The sequence below is a fragment of the Mycteria americana genome, chromosome 4, assembly GCF_035582795.1.
Source record: "Mycteria americana isolate JAX WOST 10 ecotype Jacksonville Zoo and Gardens chromosome 4, USCA_MyAme_1.0, whole genome shotgun sequence".
NCBI classification, from domain to species: Eukaryota; Metazoa; Chordata; class Aves; order Ciconiiformes; family Ciconiidae; genus Mycteria; species Mycteria americana.
The window spans coordinates 86,670,537-86,688,566 of NC_134368.1; the positions used below are offsets into that span (position 1 = coordinate 86,670,537).

Here is an 18,030-nt window from a genome sequence, read left to right on the forward strand (position 1 = left end):
TTATTTACTGAGCACTACCATCTACACAGTGCATACCATGAATTTCCTCATCCTTCCTTTTTATAGAACTTTTTCCTAATCCTAATTTAATTTTTATAAGCCTCTTACTGTTGTTATTTTTCCCATACCCTTTACTGTTTATCAAGAATTTGTATGATTGCTAATTGTAAATTTAGTATTGTTTTCCTTTTAAAAAAATGAAAGAACAGAGATTGTTACATATTTATACAAAGCACTAGAAATGAAATCCACATCTATCTAAATCCATGCATGGATTAATGAGTCAGTGCCTTAAAAACATGAACTACTACAACTTACATTAAAAAAAAAAAAAATCACAGCAATGTACTATTCTGGCACTCTCGCAAAAGCCAGTTAAGAGTTTGAATGATTATATCCCGAAACAAAATAGTCAAGACCTGTCCTGTTTTCAGTAGAAGCTGAACATACCATTCCTGTTAGGTGTTACGTGACAATATATGGCTAGTAGTGGAAAACTCTCTTTGAAGTGAATTAATAATTAGTATAGAGCCCCACACCCAAACTGTGTGTTAATTAATTTAAACTAATCCTTTAGAGAGGTAATTCATTATAGTAAAAAATTTAGATAGACATTTCAATCTTACAAGTTGAAAAAGACGACAGATACTGAGAATACTCCTATAAAAACTAGACTGATACACAATCAGAGAAACTATTGAGTGGAAAGAAACCAAACTATGAAAAACATTTACGTATGAAAGACATGGTATCTTAAATAGAATTGGAAAAATCCTGATAGATCATCAAGTGTTAAACACTACATAATTTCTGTAGTGCTGAAACAATGGAACATTTTCAATTTACACAGGTTTTTGTGCTCAGAATCCTCTATGCTGCCATAAAGAGTATAACACACACAAGGCTAGTCATTGGTCTGCTTTCTGTTCTTATTTCTACTACTGATTGGCGGTATGACATTGTCAAGTCACTTAAGATCTCTTTGCCATGTTTTACATGACTAAATGGGGAACGATCACTTTTGTCTGCCTCATCTGGGTATTTGAGATTTGATTAATGTGCTTTGAGGACAACAGATGAGAGTCACTGTAGAAATATATATCGGATTATTTTTACTACATATTAAATGAAAATTAAAATTAGAAACCTCATACCCAAGCTGTACATCTATAATCTCTTCTAGGAAAGTTACGCTTAAAAATCAAAAGGGACAGAAAAGGAAAATCTCATAGCTACAAAGCAATAGAAATTGATGTTCTAAATATGTTGAAACCGTGGAAGCGTGGAAACGGTATGTTTAAGTTGCTCCATAGCCTCAGCTGAGACTGAAGTTGACTGTGGAACCACATCACATTACATGACGTAAACCAGGCTGCATTGTCAGTTACCAGTTACCAGTGCAGCGGCTATTCAGGCAGTCACGTCTGCTATTTTAGAAGCTGGATATGCACATTTTAGCTCTTCCCAGTGAGTCCCAGACTCTTCAGCTTGCTTATTCTTGACTGGGCGTTTGTTACATTTCGACAGGGGCACTGCCAAGGCGTGGAGCCAGGCTTACTTTGGAGAAGGCTCAGGCCCCGTGCTGCTGGATGAAGTGCGGTGCACGGGAAATGAACTATCTATAGAACAGTGTCCAAAAAGCTCCTGGCGAGAACACAACTGCGGTCACAAAGAAGATGCTGGTGTTTCCTGCACACCTCTCACAGGTACTTCAATTACCAATAATCACACAGGAAACCAGTGACAAATGCAGAGTTCACAGCTCTGGAAAGATAATTTTTAAAGTTTGCAGCTGCACAAAACCCCACAGTAATAAAGCCTTCTGGCAGTATGAAAGTGAACCAGCTGTTGGCTATGGAAATTTTACAGGTACAGAAAATCTCATTATTCAACACAAAGCCTTGGTTCCACAGTAACACACTAACTGCCACTTGCTATGTGGGGCATGCCTTAACTGTGTATCATGTCTATCAATGGCAGTAAACATTTCAGCATAAAAGCAGAGGTAAACAACAGAATACACAAAGAAAAAGATAAGGTGTATATACAGTGACATCACGTGATCAGAGCCCACTCCTGCGGACTTCGCATGTAATAAGGGCTTGGGGGATCAATATCTTGTGCTATTTCTCTTGCACTTAAGCGATTGCATTATGCAACACTTCACAGCTGACCGGGTGCATTATGGCATTTCTTTCACCTTCTCATTAAATGACACCTAGTGATCAGCACTGGATTTAGTAGTCTAATATTCTGATCGGATGCAGTAAATGCAATGTTATTAATTTTGTTTTAGAACAATAATTGGACCTAAGAAGAACTGATTCTTGTTTTTGTTTTTCCTTACTTGTTAACAACACAGATGGTGCATTAAGACTAACAAGTGGGAAAGGCAGTCATGAGGGACGCCTGGAGGTCTATTATACCGGGCAGTGGGGCACAATCTGCGATGATGGGTGGACAGAGCTGAACACACAAGTGGTTTGCCGGCAGCTGGGATTTAAGTAAGATTACTTGATATTAGATATCTGACTCTTTGACTTGACAATGATGACAAACATTTACATGAACCCTACATTATTCAAGAGTCTGTTTTTTTAACATTAGCTGAGTGCTTCATAGAAACTACTCAGCTAAAATGCATTAAAGCCTGCTTCCCTCAGTCTCGAAGAGATATTTATGGCCTCAGTTTAGGTAGAAGAAAAAGTTTCAACTGAGGTTGTGATTCAGCAGCCTTTATTCATCGAGTTCCTTCGAATCATCTTTTTGGCTGAGATGAACGCATACGCTATAGAGAAAAACTGATTTGTTGTATTCTATTTTGCCTATAAAAGCTTGATTCCTCAAAATCTTTGCTTGTCGAACAGTCATTAAAAATCACAGACATTTTCAAGGTGTAAGTCCCTCTGGATCTAGCTCAGAAAAACCCACAGTCTGGCCCTGGAACACTGTTATGTATGGAAAAGCATATTTTAGAAAAAAATCCCATTAGAGTTTCATACATTCACTGTCCCTACTTTTCCTACTGACTGTGGCTACAAAGATACACTCTCACTAGGTGACTGTTGTCTTGCCTTCAGATTATAACAGCTCACATTCAAAAAAGAATTTTGTCTCATTTTTCCTCAGACTGTGACATTTAAATATATATATAATACTAAGAACATGCTTTAAGTCTCAAAGTCAGTGAGACAGCCATATACTTGGTTGCAGGGAGGCCTTAATCAAAGGTATTACATTCTCAAGTTTGTATTAATGTAACAGTAATTCCTTAAAAAAACATTACCAAAGAAGCAGCATATGGTGCTCTCACTGAATTTAATGCTAACTGAACCTGCTCTGTCATGGTTAACACTGTTTACTGTTACTACTTGAGCAACCTTTAGTTCTTCAGAAATAATTTATTTCTTTTCTAGTGCTTAAGTATCACAGGCCCTCTGATCACTGTGGACCAAAACGTTATGTATATGTATGTGTTATGCAGGTATGGAAAAAGCGCACCTGAGAGCTACTCAGAAGGAAGCTCTGGGCCCATCTGGTTGGATGATGTCAGCTGCTCAGGGAAGGAGGCAAACCTTCTGCAATGCTCAAGGAGAGAGTGGGGAAAGCATGACTGCAACCATCGGGAGGATGTCAGACTCATTTGCCATCCAGACGAGAGCCATAAACTCTCACTTGGTAAGGCACCTCTTTGGTAAAGTCACAGTATGAGTATTGTGGTGGGTGCAGATCCGAGCAAAGTATAGTATACTTTGAATTTAGGATTATAACTAGTGGAGTTAGATTCACAGCTTCTACTGAAATCTAATGGATTTGTATGCCCGAGTGCCTGAAGTTCTCTGGAAATTATAGACTGAAGGTCTATCCTGCAAACCAAGACATGGATTTACTGCACGACATTGCTACCTGTTATAACAACAATCAGCACTTCCACATGTACTGATTCTAGTCTCTCCCTCTCTATAGTCTTTTTCTTTATAGCCTTTTGACCTCTCAAACTCCAATGAATGTTTTATGTTGCAGTACAGTTCCATTATGTGTCGATGATGTCAAATCATATTTGGTAGAAAGAATTTTCTCAGACCAAAAATAACAGGAATTAAAACCATGACTGCTGTCTTTACAGATGCAAACCATCTGTGCTGCTTTGCTCAAATTCCTATAAAATATAATCTTAGCTGAAGGAGGTCTGGTTCAGTTAAATGCATCCATATGGTGACATTCTCACATCCCCCATTACCAGAAAGTTATATTAATTTTATGCTCATAAAAAAATATATATATTTTCTAATACACAAGAAGATGAGATAACAATGAAATAGCTATACTGTAGCATTAAAATCCCATGCCTCTAGCTGGGTAATATAATTTTCACCTAAATCATATTCTTCCAGAATAACACATCATTTCAACAAGAAAATGAAGACAGTGTATCTGACATTTCCTACAAGATTTCTGATTGGAAAGTAGACAAAGACTCTACTGTTACCATTTACTTCCCAGCATTTGAAAAAGCCTGTTTTCTCCCTGTAAGGATGAATTCAGTGGAAAAATATGAGGAATTTGTAGATGATACGACTTGAGGAAATACAGACATTAAGGAACACTAAAAATGATATAGAATACACTACAATAACTACAACAACATTTGTTTAGTATGCAAGATCATTACAATATAGCTAAACAGAAAGTTGATGAAGCTAATTCATGTAACTGTCCAGACAGTATGAACTCCAGGATAAACAATATGTTTTAAATGACATTTGAAGCAAACAGACTTTAATTTTGTTTTCAAATCTTTTCTCTTTTAATTAATGAACTAGGCCAGATCTAACTAGCTCTGATCCAGAGTAAGGTTTGATATACAAAAGTTATTCATACCCTAAATTAATCTGAATTAAATTTCAACTTTACTGCTTTACCCTATATACTGCTTTATTTAAGAGCATAATTAAGTTATTTCTCATCCTTACAGGGTTAGAAGAGATTAGGAACAGGTTAGGAGCATGAGGAACAGTCTTTCCAATTATTCTAAAAAGAAAAACTAATTACCGTATTAAGGATTATAAAGTATGACATACTAAAAGATTTAGAAGGTGATTCTCACTTAAACATTATAAAGAGGCCTCATAGGAATTCATAACTGTTTTAAGGTGACTTGCATTGCTAGCATGCTATAAAGGAGTTTTAACATAAGTGAGAATCAAATATGTACTTTGTCTAATGATTCAAAAATAACTACAGGCCAAGCACTGAATGAACCATGATGAACTAAGTCTGACTAATCCACATAAGTGAGATTTTGTATTATGAACATATCGGAATAAGCAATCAATTTAAATTGCTAGAAAAATAATCACACATTAGTCTAGAATAACATGCTGTAGAACACTCTGCTATCACACTAAATATGCTGTAGAACAGCATGCGTAACGATAAATAGTAACTGAAGTTCAACACAATGCTGCACTTTTTTGCTGAGATAGTGGTTAAGAGCAGTGGTAGCAACCAGTTTGAGAATGGGTTTATGAATTGAGATATAGTTAAATTCACCCATAAAGTTTCTGCAAGGAAAACATGTCCAGCTTGTATGGGTATCATATCAAAGATCTCTCGTGTGTTTTCTGCCTTTAGGGCGAGAACTGTTCTGTGCCCACTGTGGTCAAATTCTGAGCTATGTCACATATTTGTACGAAATGAAGGAACCAGATGAACTCTGAAGTTCAGAATACAGTAGTATTTCATATTTGTCTTGTTATTTGTACAAATTGTTTCCTTTTGCCAGCCAGGAAAAATATGGCTACTTTAACAGCTGATATTAGGCTTGTTGAACACAAACATCAGTTGACCCTATATACTGAACATGATGAAAATGACATAAAGTACTAGTTCTTGCTTCTGTTGTTGTGAGTTGACAGCAGTAATTTATTCTCAGGTCCTCCCATCAGGCTGATGGATGGTGAGAATAAGAAGGAAGGACGTGTAGAGATTTTTATCAATGGCCAGTGGGGCACAATTTGTGATGATGGATGGTCTGATAAGGATGCAGCTGTAGTCTGTCGACAACTTGGCTACAAGTAAGAAAACTCATTAAGCTGTTTCTCAAGTTATCTGTTTGCTGTATCTAAAAATGTTAAGTTTCTGCAACCGAATATCACCAACATATGTCTGATAACATAATATATGCCCTCTAAAACTTGTCTGTTCGGCATTCTTTTAGAAAAGTGTATTTATACTATTCGTATAACAAGTAGTAAGGCTAGGTCTTCAAAAGGAGTATTCATTAACTAGCATAATTGGGAAAATAAATTTTAATATTCAAAGGCATATCACAGTCTGACTGGCAACTGAAATGCAAGTTAATGCTAGTTATTAAATAATTTTTTAGAAGTTAAATATTCCAAATTACTATGGTATTGACTAAATACTATATTTTATTTGTCACTTATGGTGCTACATGTCTATATGATAGAAACATATTACACTTTTTTTTTTTTACACTTAGTTGCAGTAATGTAACTGAGAAGATAATTTGATTTAGTGTATCTGCTCTGTGCTCTTTGTCACTAGAACTGTTCTTAATTTACTTCTTTCATCTTCTGTTTTCAGATTTCTAAACATTTTTAAAAAGTTAGAGTGAAATTTCTGATTTGGAAAAAATGAGGGAAACTAATATTAACATCTAGAATAGCACAGATGATTACATATTCTGTGAACTGTGTAAATTCGTTTTGTTTCTGATTTTGTGAGAGAGCTCTGTGTTTCATCATGCTTAAGTGACAATTTTAATTCATAAAACAATTTTTCTATTGAGTCATCTTCAGTCAACACAGAAAAACTTAAGGAACCTAAATTCTAGTGCTTTAGTGATTTGATGTAACAGTAGACACAGAAAAAACCTTGGGGAATTAAAAATGCCCTTTCCATTACATTAGGAAAGAAAATACAAATATTCAGAACCTAGACTTGGTTTACCACAGTATACTGAAATTGTCTGGAATTGGCTAAAATTTCAGGGGTAATGGTTGTAGTTTCAAAAAGCTCTTGATCTGTTTTCATTGAAAGGTATAATTTTGCATATTGTTAATATTTATCTTTTGTGAACCTTACTGAGGACTTTAAAATCCTTATAGGTTCTAACATAACTGTTAAAATTCTTAGTGAAATATAGCAACACGTCAGTGTCCGCTGTCACAAAGGTGTGGATATGATTTCTGCAGATTCAGATGTAGGCACACTAGCTACTGAATTCCTAGTTTCATGTTTTTTTGCCTTCATTTACTGACCTGGCTTGACTCGATGTAGCTTGGAGATTTGATAAAACTGTTATACAAAGGATTATGGCTTCGGCCTGCATGAGAGTAATTTGAATAAGCTTCCTTTAATATAGGAATAGACCTGACAGGACAAAAACACCCTTTAATTAAAACCACCTCAATGTATATGTGTCACTTTTGAACTAAGTCGCTTCATCAGGCTTACATCACTCATAAGCAATTTTTTTCTGGATACCTAAGAGCAGTAAAGATGTTACAACTATAGGGCAGACATATAAATAGCAGAACTAATATGAGCTGAAAAATATCCAGAACACTAGTGAAATACAACAGGAAACTAGTGAAATGTCTTCTCTGAGTGTATCTGTAAGGAAATTTGAGCTTAAGAAATACAAATCATGTTATCTGTTTGCTGCATCTAACAATATAAAGTTTGTGCAACCAAATATAATCAAATTCTGTTTGAACACATAATATATGCCTTTTAAAAATTGTCTGGTATTCGTTTAGTAAAGCATATTTATAAGTAGTAGTAGACTCTGGCTTCAGAGCTACAAAACTTGACTTATCTCCCACTGAATCATTCGTTTAGTCTGGTTCATCCTCACAGCCTCTCTGGCCTTTTATATGTCTCCCTCAGATGATCAAACTGAACCATTTCTCCCCACCTTCTCTTTTTAAATCTCTGTAAGGACAGACAGTTGGCTGGATTCTCAGTTTGTGTCATGTCAGAATGGGGAGTTAAGATTATAGGATACAACAGAGCACATGTTTCCTGAAGGACTAGGGATAGACATTTTAGAAATCTAAAATTAGGTTCCAGAAATTGGGAGAGCTTGTCGGAAATGCTGGATCTTGGTGACCCTATGTCTAGACAGTTGCATTCCACAAACCTGACTATGCTGTTATATGCACTGATGAGCTGGAATTGCGTCTGGGCCTAGGAGTTCACGCACAGATCTTTTTGCTGAAGTTCAAATTATATTCAGTGGTGACTTGACTGTTCCAACACAAGGCTGGGGCTTCTGGGTTCATGCACCTGAGCTTGAGGGTTGATGAATGTTGTTTCTTTAGAAATAAACACATTATGACCTTTTCCTGGGAGGAATTCAAAAGGCACCTAATACTGAAGTTGACATCAGTTTTCATTAAGACTGATCACAGAACTAAACGGTATCATTCAACTCCCTTTACAATGCTATGTTTAATTTTCAAGTCTTTCCTACTGGGGAATTACATTCCTTGGGGGGGGGGGAAATATAAATCAAACATTTATTATTACAAATGGGACGAAAGACTGCCTTAAAAAGGAAGACTTGTGTAAGCAGAGGGTAAACACTGAGAAAACGGACTGAGTTTTTCCTACATATTGTCAATGCTTATCTGTACATTTATTTTACAGAATCCTGCTTTGCAACGTTCTCAGCCATTTACTAGGGTTCATTCTGAGACTGAAATAAGAAAATCCCCAAGTTGGCAAAATCACTAGGTTCAAAGCAATACTCGTTTTAAAGATGTCTCATTAAGCCAGTTTGTCAAATCCATGATTAATGTTAGAAAACCATAATATAAAGAACATTAGAAAACAGCCCTACTAATTGGCTAAAATCAGTCACAAAACCATAAAAATAATTAATAGCACCCTAATCAAAGTATATTTGTAGCAAGATAAACACTAAGAGAACACACACCTTTTCTAAAGTACTACCTACTATGTGATTGGGTTTAACATACGAAAGTATTTTGGTAGAATGAGTAGAGAACAAAAGACGGTTTTAGAAGCTCTTGCATTTTACTGAATTAAGTGGCCCAGTAAAATTGGACCCCTTTCATTTAGGACAGGCTTATAAGAATGCACATGCACACACAACAAATGAACAAATATCCTGCCATTAGTGCTCCAAAAATGATCTACTACAGGAAAAAAATAGTTCTAGGGTAGTTGGCCATCTATACTAATCAACTGGATTTCCTGATTAACAGTATTATGAATAATGGTAATACTGCATCTGAAGAGCTCAGCATGTTATTGTGTTTGGCCTTGTGTCTGAGAAAAGCTAACGGATAAGACCTGAAGCCACCCTTCTCTCTAGGGACAGATCTGAGCAAGCAAAAAGGTTGTTTTGCTGATGGTCATCTGTGCATAAATAGCTGGCCTGGAAAGTAGCAATTAAGGGACACATACACCTTTGTTAAGGGTGGACTAAAACCAGTTGTAAGAGCACATTCCAGCACATAACAAACACATGACTTAACACTTCTACGTTTAGAGATGTCCCAATTATATTAAATAATTTTCTCTATTAAGCTGCACTCCTTGCCCTAGAATATCACCATTTTTACATTTGTTTCCTGGTAGACGTTCTGTTTAAACAGTGGGGTTTTTTTGTTAAGAGTGGGTATGGACACACCTTTCATCATAGCAATTACCAGCAAACCGAGAGATTCCTGGTGCACAGTAAGACAGATAGCTTTCATATAAAGGTATGAAGAGCCTCTGCAGTCCAAGTCCCATGATTCCATTCATGTCAATGCATGATTGCAATCCATATGCACTAAGTTCCCTCCCTCATCTTTGCCTCTCTACATCTCTTTCACCTAAAATATTTACATATGTGGCCTCACAGATGTCAGAGTATTCTTTGAGATTTATCTATCTGGTAAGCCAACGGAGGCAGTGCCCTTATTAAGTAGCCGGTAAGTCTGCAGAGACAATTCTAAACTAAACCGCAATAAATACTTCTCTGGGAAAGGCTAAGAATACTGTGGTGATTCACAACAAAGTTTTTTTCAATATCCTGAGGAACTTTAGAGGAATGCCTTAAAGCAGAAACTTTGTTGTTTGACATAGAGATACCAAAACCAGGTAAGAATTTGCAATGAGTGCCTGTACTGTCTCACTATTTTGTAATAGCATACATGGACACATCAGCTGCCCATAGGTATCGGAGAGTTGGACATTTTTTTGTAGTTATCTGTAATCAGAGTATCATTCACAAATGAAAAATATTCAGAGCAAGACGAGACACATTGCTTGTGACTGACAAGTTAAATCATAATAAACTCATTAGGTGAAGATTGTCCTATACTGATTCCAAAGTCAGTTAAGGCTTTGGATTATCTGGTAAATACATGCTAGCCATGGAAATTAAAAATGTGAAAGGACAGTTGACCTTGTGGTATCATCTCTGTCAAATGTTTTACATGCTTCTCTTTCCTGGCTTTTTACAATTCATGCATTCTAACCAACATTCCCTACTTAGAAAACCTGCCCGCCTACCCTTCAGTACGTAGTAAAAAAATCCAAACAGGCAAGGCTTTCTATGTGCAAGTTTGAAAAAGGAGGAAGCTTGTTTGTATTACTTTCATGTTTCAGTTATACGGATGTGGGCAATTGAGGGCTGGATTCTTTGAGTTTGATCCAGCCACACTTTTAGTATGACGAAGCTTTGGGAACAGTATGACAAATCAAAATTCCTCCCCAACAGAGAATCCCTAGCTGATGAAGGGACATAAACTCTTTATGCCATTCTCACCTATCTTCCCCAACACTGCATGTATTAAAACAGGTATAAAAAGACGTGTGAAGGTAGAGAAATACTTTCTTGCCCAATACATTTGCATTGTTAAACTCTCTTTCTCTACTCTAGCATTTCATTGTACATGCAGTTACCCTTTTGTATACATAGAGGTACTGTCCTTTACAATATGCAATTATAACATAGCCTTTAAAATGGAAACCTATGATAGAGTGCAACATTTTAGTATCTAGAATTCTGTATATTCTTATCACAATAAAATATCAGTAAATTGCTCTTAGCTGATATGTAAACTTGTAGTTCAGACACACCTAGAGGTAGCTGTGGCTTCCTGCCCCACTTCTCTGTATGGCCAGTTGGGTGGTCTCCCACTTATAATTCTTTCTGACTCTTAAACCGTATACAACAAACCACCTATTTATATATTAAGCAGCATTATCCTAAGTAATTAAAAGTAATAATCTATCACAAAAGTTACCAAATGAGATGCTTACATGTACAATTCATGTTGGGTTTTTTTATTGTGTTTGTTCATTCACTCCCTCATTTGGGAAAAAGTTCGTAATTCAAAAATGGTCATTCACACAACTGACACCGCGGTCATTGCTGAAGCTGCATGGCACTACATACAAGCTAGAAGGATCAGGACTTCAAACCCTAATAAAATGCCCTAAGGCTGACATTTAAATACTTAGGTTTGATACTTATTCAAGCATAGGATTATCATACTGACCTTCTTTGGAAAGTGCCTTGAGGCCTATGTATGAAAATGCTACGCAAGCACTAAGCACTGGGTTCCTCCCAGGAAAAGGTGGGTGCTGAGACTGAACTGGGTTCAGTCTTTCTCCAATTACATTACAGTTTTAGATCGCAACTGTGGGGTGCACTTTACAAATGGCATGATAACAAAATATGTTAATAACTATTAACAACCAATAGATCTGTAAATCATAGCTCCTACTACACTGGACACATACTGTATTTAACTGGCCCATCTTTCTGAGGGAATCAGACCAGAACAAATTATTTTTAGCATTCACAGATGCTGATTTTATATGAGGATTAAAGAGATTATGAAAAAGCAGCTTTCACATATTTTGCTTTATAGATATTTGTAATGCTGTTACAATGTAAAATACTTTGCCTAGTGCCTTCTAACTAGATACATAAAAGCACTTTTTAAACATTAATGCACTCTTTTTAAACATTAATGCACTGTAGCAATTTTGTTACACTTCTTTTTTCTACTTACCAGAGTAACAGAGGCAATGAGAAGAAAAGTTGTCATCAAGTGAATCAGTGGCAGGACTTGGCATAAAACCTCAGTGTCTTTCACTACTCTGAAATATTTCAGTTGAGTAAAATGTAGAATAATGCCTCAAAATGTTTAATTAAAAAAAAATGCTCTGTTTCCAGAGGTCCGGCTAGAGCAAGGACAATGGCATATTTTGGGGAGGGCAAAGGCCCGATCCACGTGGATAACGTGAAATGTACAGGAAACGAGAGATCCTTGGCAGACTGCATTAAGCAGGACATTGGGAGGCACAACTGCCGTCACAGCGAGGACGCGGGGGTGATCTGTGACCACCTAAGCAAGAAGATGCCCGGGAACAGCAATAAAGGTGAAGCCCCATTGCGAGTGGCAGACCAACACGTTCAGATGGGGAACTGTCACGGTAGGAAGAGACAGACATAAACAATCCCACCTCACAGGGGAAACAGTTATATCAAAACAATTAGAGAAACAAAAGTGGTGGGAAATCCTCTCTGCTTACACCGTGTGATCTAACTACTGTGCCAGCTACGCAAAGGAATCGTAAAGACTATTCAAATGATAAGGGCTATTTGTCTACCATAGTTTACAGCAGCCATGTTTCATAAGTTGTACGAGGGACATCAAAATGCAAAAACCTATGCAGCTACTTTCAACTTTTCAAGGTATAGGTTATCTTCAGCTGAGGACTGAGACTTAAGTGGTATGCCAAGTTCTGCTTCCACTTACATGAAGTAAGGAAGAACCCTATAAAAAAATCCTACACTTGAGAAGCCAAGCACAAATACGTAAATTGCTCTGTGATCACAGTTCAAAGATCTCAGCTAAAAAGAATTTTTAAGCCTGAGAGAATTCAGTGTATTTTCGCCAAGCAAAATTTGGTTGTTAGAAACTACCATGAAACACAGAATAACTTCAGTCTTTGTGGGGTTTTTTTTAGTTAACTCTCACTGAAGATTGGCTACGTTTCATTTTGAGTTTAATGCTGTCTGCATCTCCCTTTCTGGTTTAGATTCTCTTGCTTCTGTTTGTGGATTGAGATTACTACATCGTCGACAAAAGCGAATAATTGGTGGGAAAAATTCTTTACGGTAAGTATTTGGTAAAGATAAGTAATTTTGAATATAAAGCTTCTAAGACATGTATTTGCCATAAGCGGTCTGCCTAATTTATGATTTTATTGTAGGTTTGTTGTTTGTTTTTCTTTTGGCTTGTCATGAGGTAAAGACAGAAATATACTCAAGGCAAATTTGGTAGGAAATTAAAAAATATTCATTGATAAATGCTTGCAGCATTAGTTGAAAATCTGTAGATGCTTATGGGTTTAGTCCTTGATTGGGTTAAATTTCTTACTTTCAAAACAGCCATTTTACTTTTTTTTCAAAGGCTATCTTGATATCAGGATGCGAGCTATATGAAGAGAGCTATGAATATAGTACAAGGTTTTACATGCTACCTACACCAAAAAAAAGGCCTGCATATGATTCACTGCCTAAGACCTGATTTTCCTTCACAAAATAAGCCTCAATGATGACACAGCTGTAAGCCCAGGCTTTTTGTTAACACTTTGTTCTTAGCTTTTAATGTCATGTTGACATTTAGTTAATATAAACAGATTAACTGAATACTACTACTAAATGCTACGATAGGAAGTATAGGCTTTATTTTCTGAACAGTTTTGAGTAACCACAAAAAAAAAATATTCAAATAATCTTACAAAAGGGATTATAAAAAATACACTTATAGACCATTGCATGTCATTGTGCAGCCTATTTCAAAGTACATGCACAGCATCAATCCATCCATTTCAAAAGAGAGAGTGCCTAAGTGGAGGAGCTTCAAAGAACAGTAACAAGAGGGAGCCCAGAAAAACATTTAAATGCAGTCAGACAGAGCAAAGCAGGATTACTTACCTTAGTAAAGAGACAAATGAGAATAATAAATAACACGTTGTACAGAGAAGAAGATCGAGAATTATTGTCTCAGAATATGTGTACAAAGGACACTGGATGAAATGAAATGGTGACAAATAATGGATTGCACAATTAAGTCAGAGCAAGAAACTTGATCTCATAATAAAAAAGCACAGGGACATCAGATGAAGCAAAAAGGTGAGAGAAATCCAATAGTGCACTTAGAAATATTCCAAATCAAGAAAAGGAACAAATGCACAATATCAGAAAAGGACTCATTGTCACAAGAAGTCATTAAGACAAAGAACTTAAAGTTCGAAAAGGAACTGGATACTTACATACATACCAGGAAATCCAAAGCTGTCTGAATTACCCCATTTTGCAAAGACATATTAAATCCCATCTTCCAAAATTAAAAAATTTCTAAATTGTTTTATGCTTTATGGGAAATAAATTCCTCCCTTGCTTTAAAACATTTGGCACTGGCAACTCTGAGACAGGATGCTGAACTAGATGATCCTGGGCAGCTCTTGTGCTCCAGCATACCTATTCAAGTTGACAGTAGTCAGAAAACACCTAAGCCTACCTGTTGCTTATTCTTGGATGTTGCTGTTGCTTACAGGTGTATCTCTCTTCCTCTCCCTTCTCTCTGATTCCATATTTTGCTAATCTATTAAACTAGTGAAAAATAATCCATCCTGTCTTCGTAGGCCTGCAAATATGTATCCCAGATCTACTATACAAAACAGATGATCACAGGCTGAAAAAAGGTGCTAATCTATTACTTGTGGTTTCTACAGTTCCTTTAGACCGCTTGGTTTGCCAGCCTCCCTTTTCAAACAGCTCAGAACCGACAAAGATATTAACACAGACAGGAAAGGATGCTGGGTTAAGCTTTTCAAGAAATTCCCTTCTTTCCCCTCTCCAGTTGACAGGAAATTTCTGGTTTGTTGACTCGGACGGTATTTGGCGAGGAACCCATAGAATGTATTTTTGGCACAATGAACGCAACCTGAGAGGGGAAAATTAAAATAATTGACAGTGGGAGGAAGTGCTCAGAGTGCTGGATGCCCAAACAATCCTTAAAGTAATCCTGACCATTGTTAAATGGAATTCTGAATGCTGCAGGAATATAAAGGTATTCTCAACTGTTACTCAATAAATAACATGGTTTGCAAGCTATGTCAGTCAAAGAAACTAAAAAGGATTTACATTCAAGGTAACTGACAAGCTACCTTACTTTTCCATTGTTGTACCCTGAAGGCAATGTTTTGTGTCCTCTGTAGGGGCGGCTGGCCATGGCAGGTTGCACTCCGACTGAAATCTTCTCATGGTGATGGAAGACTCTTGTGTGGTGCTACTCTCATCAGCAGCTGCTGGGTCCTCACTGCTGCACATTGCTTTAAAAGGTAGGTCTCTCTTCAATAGCAAAGTGTATTTTCAAACTATTTTGTTGTTCTGAGTATAGGCAAAATCATTCCAGTTCAAGCCCACTGGAAACTGTTCCAAAGAGTTGGCCTTTGGTTTAAAAAAACCCTACCAACCAAGCTCCTTTCCCTCCAAATAAAAAAAAAAAAACAAAAACCAAAAACCCTAATACATTGAAATATTCTGGGTGTCATCATTCATGAGATTTATATTCACAACTTCAGCATTTCCATGAAAAAATATAGACAACACTTCTGACATTTCAACACAGCCTTCTGTTCCAAAAAACATGCAGCTTATGGCTTTCACGTTATAGTGAAGACAACTGAGCAAACATCAAACACCAGGACTGTAATATTTCTGATTATTTTTTGTAACGATAGATATTGGCAGTGATAGACATTTTTACTGTAACACTGCAGTGACTAGATGAACTAGTGCCCCCAAACCTATTTTAGGGCAAAGCACTATTATGTATTTTGCTGAGTCTAATAGGAAAGTAAATCTGTACACTGGATGCTAGCGAGACCGAGCTGTTCTGCTTATTCTCCACAAACAGGCTGGAACAATTGCCTTGCTCTGGTATCTCACAATATGTAATGAATTGTCTTTTGCAGCCACCTAAACAAAGGTCCTATCCCCTTTAACAAATAGTTGTCTAAGCGGTTATACTGGTTTAATTCTTTGACACTGGCATCTAATAAAACTATGCCAAATTCAGCTCCTTTCCATATGTTTAGCAACTGGTTTGCAACTTACACTCCCTTGTAAATCACATTTTATCTACTTGGTCTAACTACTTCTGCAATTCTCAGTACTAAGCTATTATCTAGCTTTGTAAAATGTCTTTTCCCATTTTTGCAGAAACAGATATTCTGTTACTGATAATTCTCCTATTCATTTTTTATTATATTCCCTCTTCAGTAATTTTGACATCAGGAATTCACTGCTGCTGTAGTTACTGTAGTATAAAAGCATCAACTTGCACAGTAAGGAAGCTGGTCTAGTATTTTAAGCTTTTAACAGCAATTGTTTCATTGGAATCCTTACAAAAGGTTGCAGCATGGGCTGGAATAAAAGCATAGAACAATGGCATTGCAATTTTGAGGATATTTGCAAGAATTTGCTCAAGTGGGCTGCAAATGTTTTAACTTTGGACTTGGAGCCTTTCCTTTTGCACACTAATAACTAAAAGGAAGCGTCAGATATACTTTTACTCAAATGGAAAGTGTTACCTTTGCTTAGTGCCAGATGCACATCTTTTCATTTTCATGTTTCATGAAAATCACGAAGGACTTTTCTTGGTAATATTTCAAGCTGAAATGGTCAAACTCAATAAAATTTCTGCCTACATCAACTGATATCCCAGTTGTTTCTGTGGAACTATGAAAGCACTTCAGTTGCTATCATCGAATTTATAGACAATGGCTTCCTATTCCCCTGTTCATCATCTCTATAGTGATTACTAAGGATGCAACTTAAGCTCTTGAGAAAGCCTTTGATTAAAGGCTTGAAAACAAGGCAGTCTTTTCTGTTATTTTACCTCAAAGATCCTCTCAAGGAAAGAAAAAGGAAGCCAGTTATGTTTTCTGTGTGCAAATCAAGATCTTAGTTACCTAACTCTTCGCCTTACTAGAACGCTTTCACGTTTGGTGAAACCAGTTAGCATTTGCTGTGCTGCACTGCTGCAGTTGCAGCGCATTCTTACAGTAAGCACTCCCCACAGAATACATTACCTGTGTTTCCCAATGGCTTGCTTACATAGCGGGGGCTCCAAGTTACTACCGAACGTGCTGCCAAAGCGTGCCCATTTTGGATACTTCGCTGAACACCCACATGATGGGGCAGCAGCACGGCTGGAGCAATGTACACTGTGATACTTCCAGACTGGTGCAGCCACTCGAGGGTCTGTTACAGGCTATCCTACAATTGTTACATGTGGTCTCAGGGACCAAAGCATTGTTTTGCCCCAGATGTTGCATTTAAAACTGTGCAACCTAGATCTAAGCATGCAACTCCAACAACCTGTGGATGCACTACTGGTTACTGTAAAAGAGAGAAGGCACCTTTAGCTCTAAGTTGACATTAGACAGACTGGGCTGAACTTCCTAATGATCTCAGAGTGATTTTAAGGGGCTAGGTTTCCAAGAGCTATCTATAGATCAAGCGCCTTCTTCACATATTTTCCACAGACAGACATGAGAAAGGCCAGTATACCATTTCTCATATCCTGGAAATTGGAACACTGCTTAAATAACAAAAGTGGTCTCATCTGTGCTATGGATAAAATTAAATACAATTTTGTGCATAATGATAGGAATTGTTTGCCAGTAGTATAGCAGCATTACTGGTTTCTGTAATTTCACAGACACATAATTTAAGATCAAAAATTGCTGGAATCTATTTTTCCTTTCATAACCCACCTGTATTATTAGCAAGTTTTGTCCTGAGTGGTTGTGACAGCTGCAGGGAATTTGCAGGTCTATACATAAAAAAATATTAACTTCGGATAGTTAGAAAAATGAGGCATAGAAAAAAAGGAAATTATAATGACCATGATGTTATTTTAGGAAATACTGTGTTACTTGAACATTGTACTG

General features: G+C 36.9%; 1 protein-coding gene and 1 long non-coding RNA gene across 3 annotated transcripts in view; one reads left to right on the forward strand and one right to left on the reverse strand.

Annotated features, from left to right (window-relative positions):
• Positions 1 to 14,968, reverse strand: part of LOC142409534 (uncharacterized) — a 32,190-nt gene extending 17,222 nt beyond the window's left edge. For both annotated transcript variants that reach the window (XR_012775677.1, XR_012775676.1), the window contains exon 1: positions 14,341 to 14,968. This is a non-coding gene — a long non-coding RNA (uncharacterized LOC142409534). The remainder of the gene's footprint in view (positions 1 to 14,340) is intronic.
• Positions 1 to 18,030, forward strand: part of PRSS12 (serine protease 12) — a 44,164-nt gene that overhangs the window by 15,424 nt on the left and 10,710 nt on the right. Inside the window, exons 5-11 of the mRNA XM_075501188.1 lie at positions 1,528 to 1,706; positions 2,363 to 2,504; positions 3,485 to 3,678; positions 5,936 to 6,077; positions 12,233 to 12,438; positions 13,102 to 13,180; positions 15,289 to 15,411. Of these exons, the coding sequence (XP_075357303.1) occupies positions 1,528 to 1,706; positions 2,363 to 2,504; positions 3,485 to 3,678; positions 5,936 to 6,077; positions 12,233 to 12,438; positions 13,102 to 13,180; positions 15,289 to 15,411 (1,065 nt within the window). The remainder of the gene's footprint in view (positions 1 to 1,527; positions 1,707 to 2,362; positions 2,505 to 3,484; positions 3,679 to 5,935; positions 6,078 to 12,232; positions 12,439 to 13,101; positions 13,181 to 15,288; positions 15,412 to 18,030) is intronic.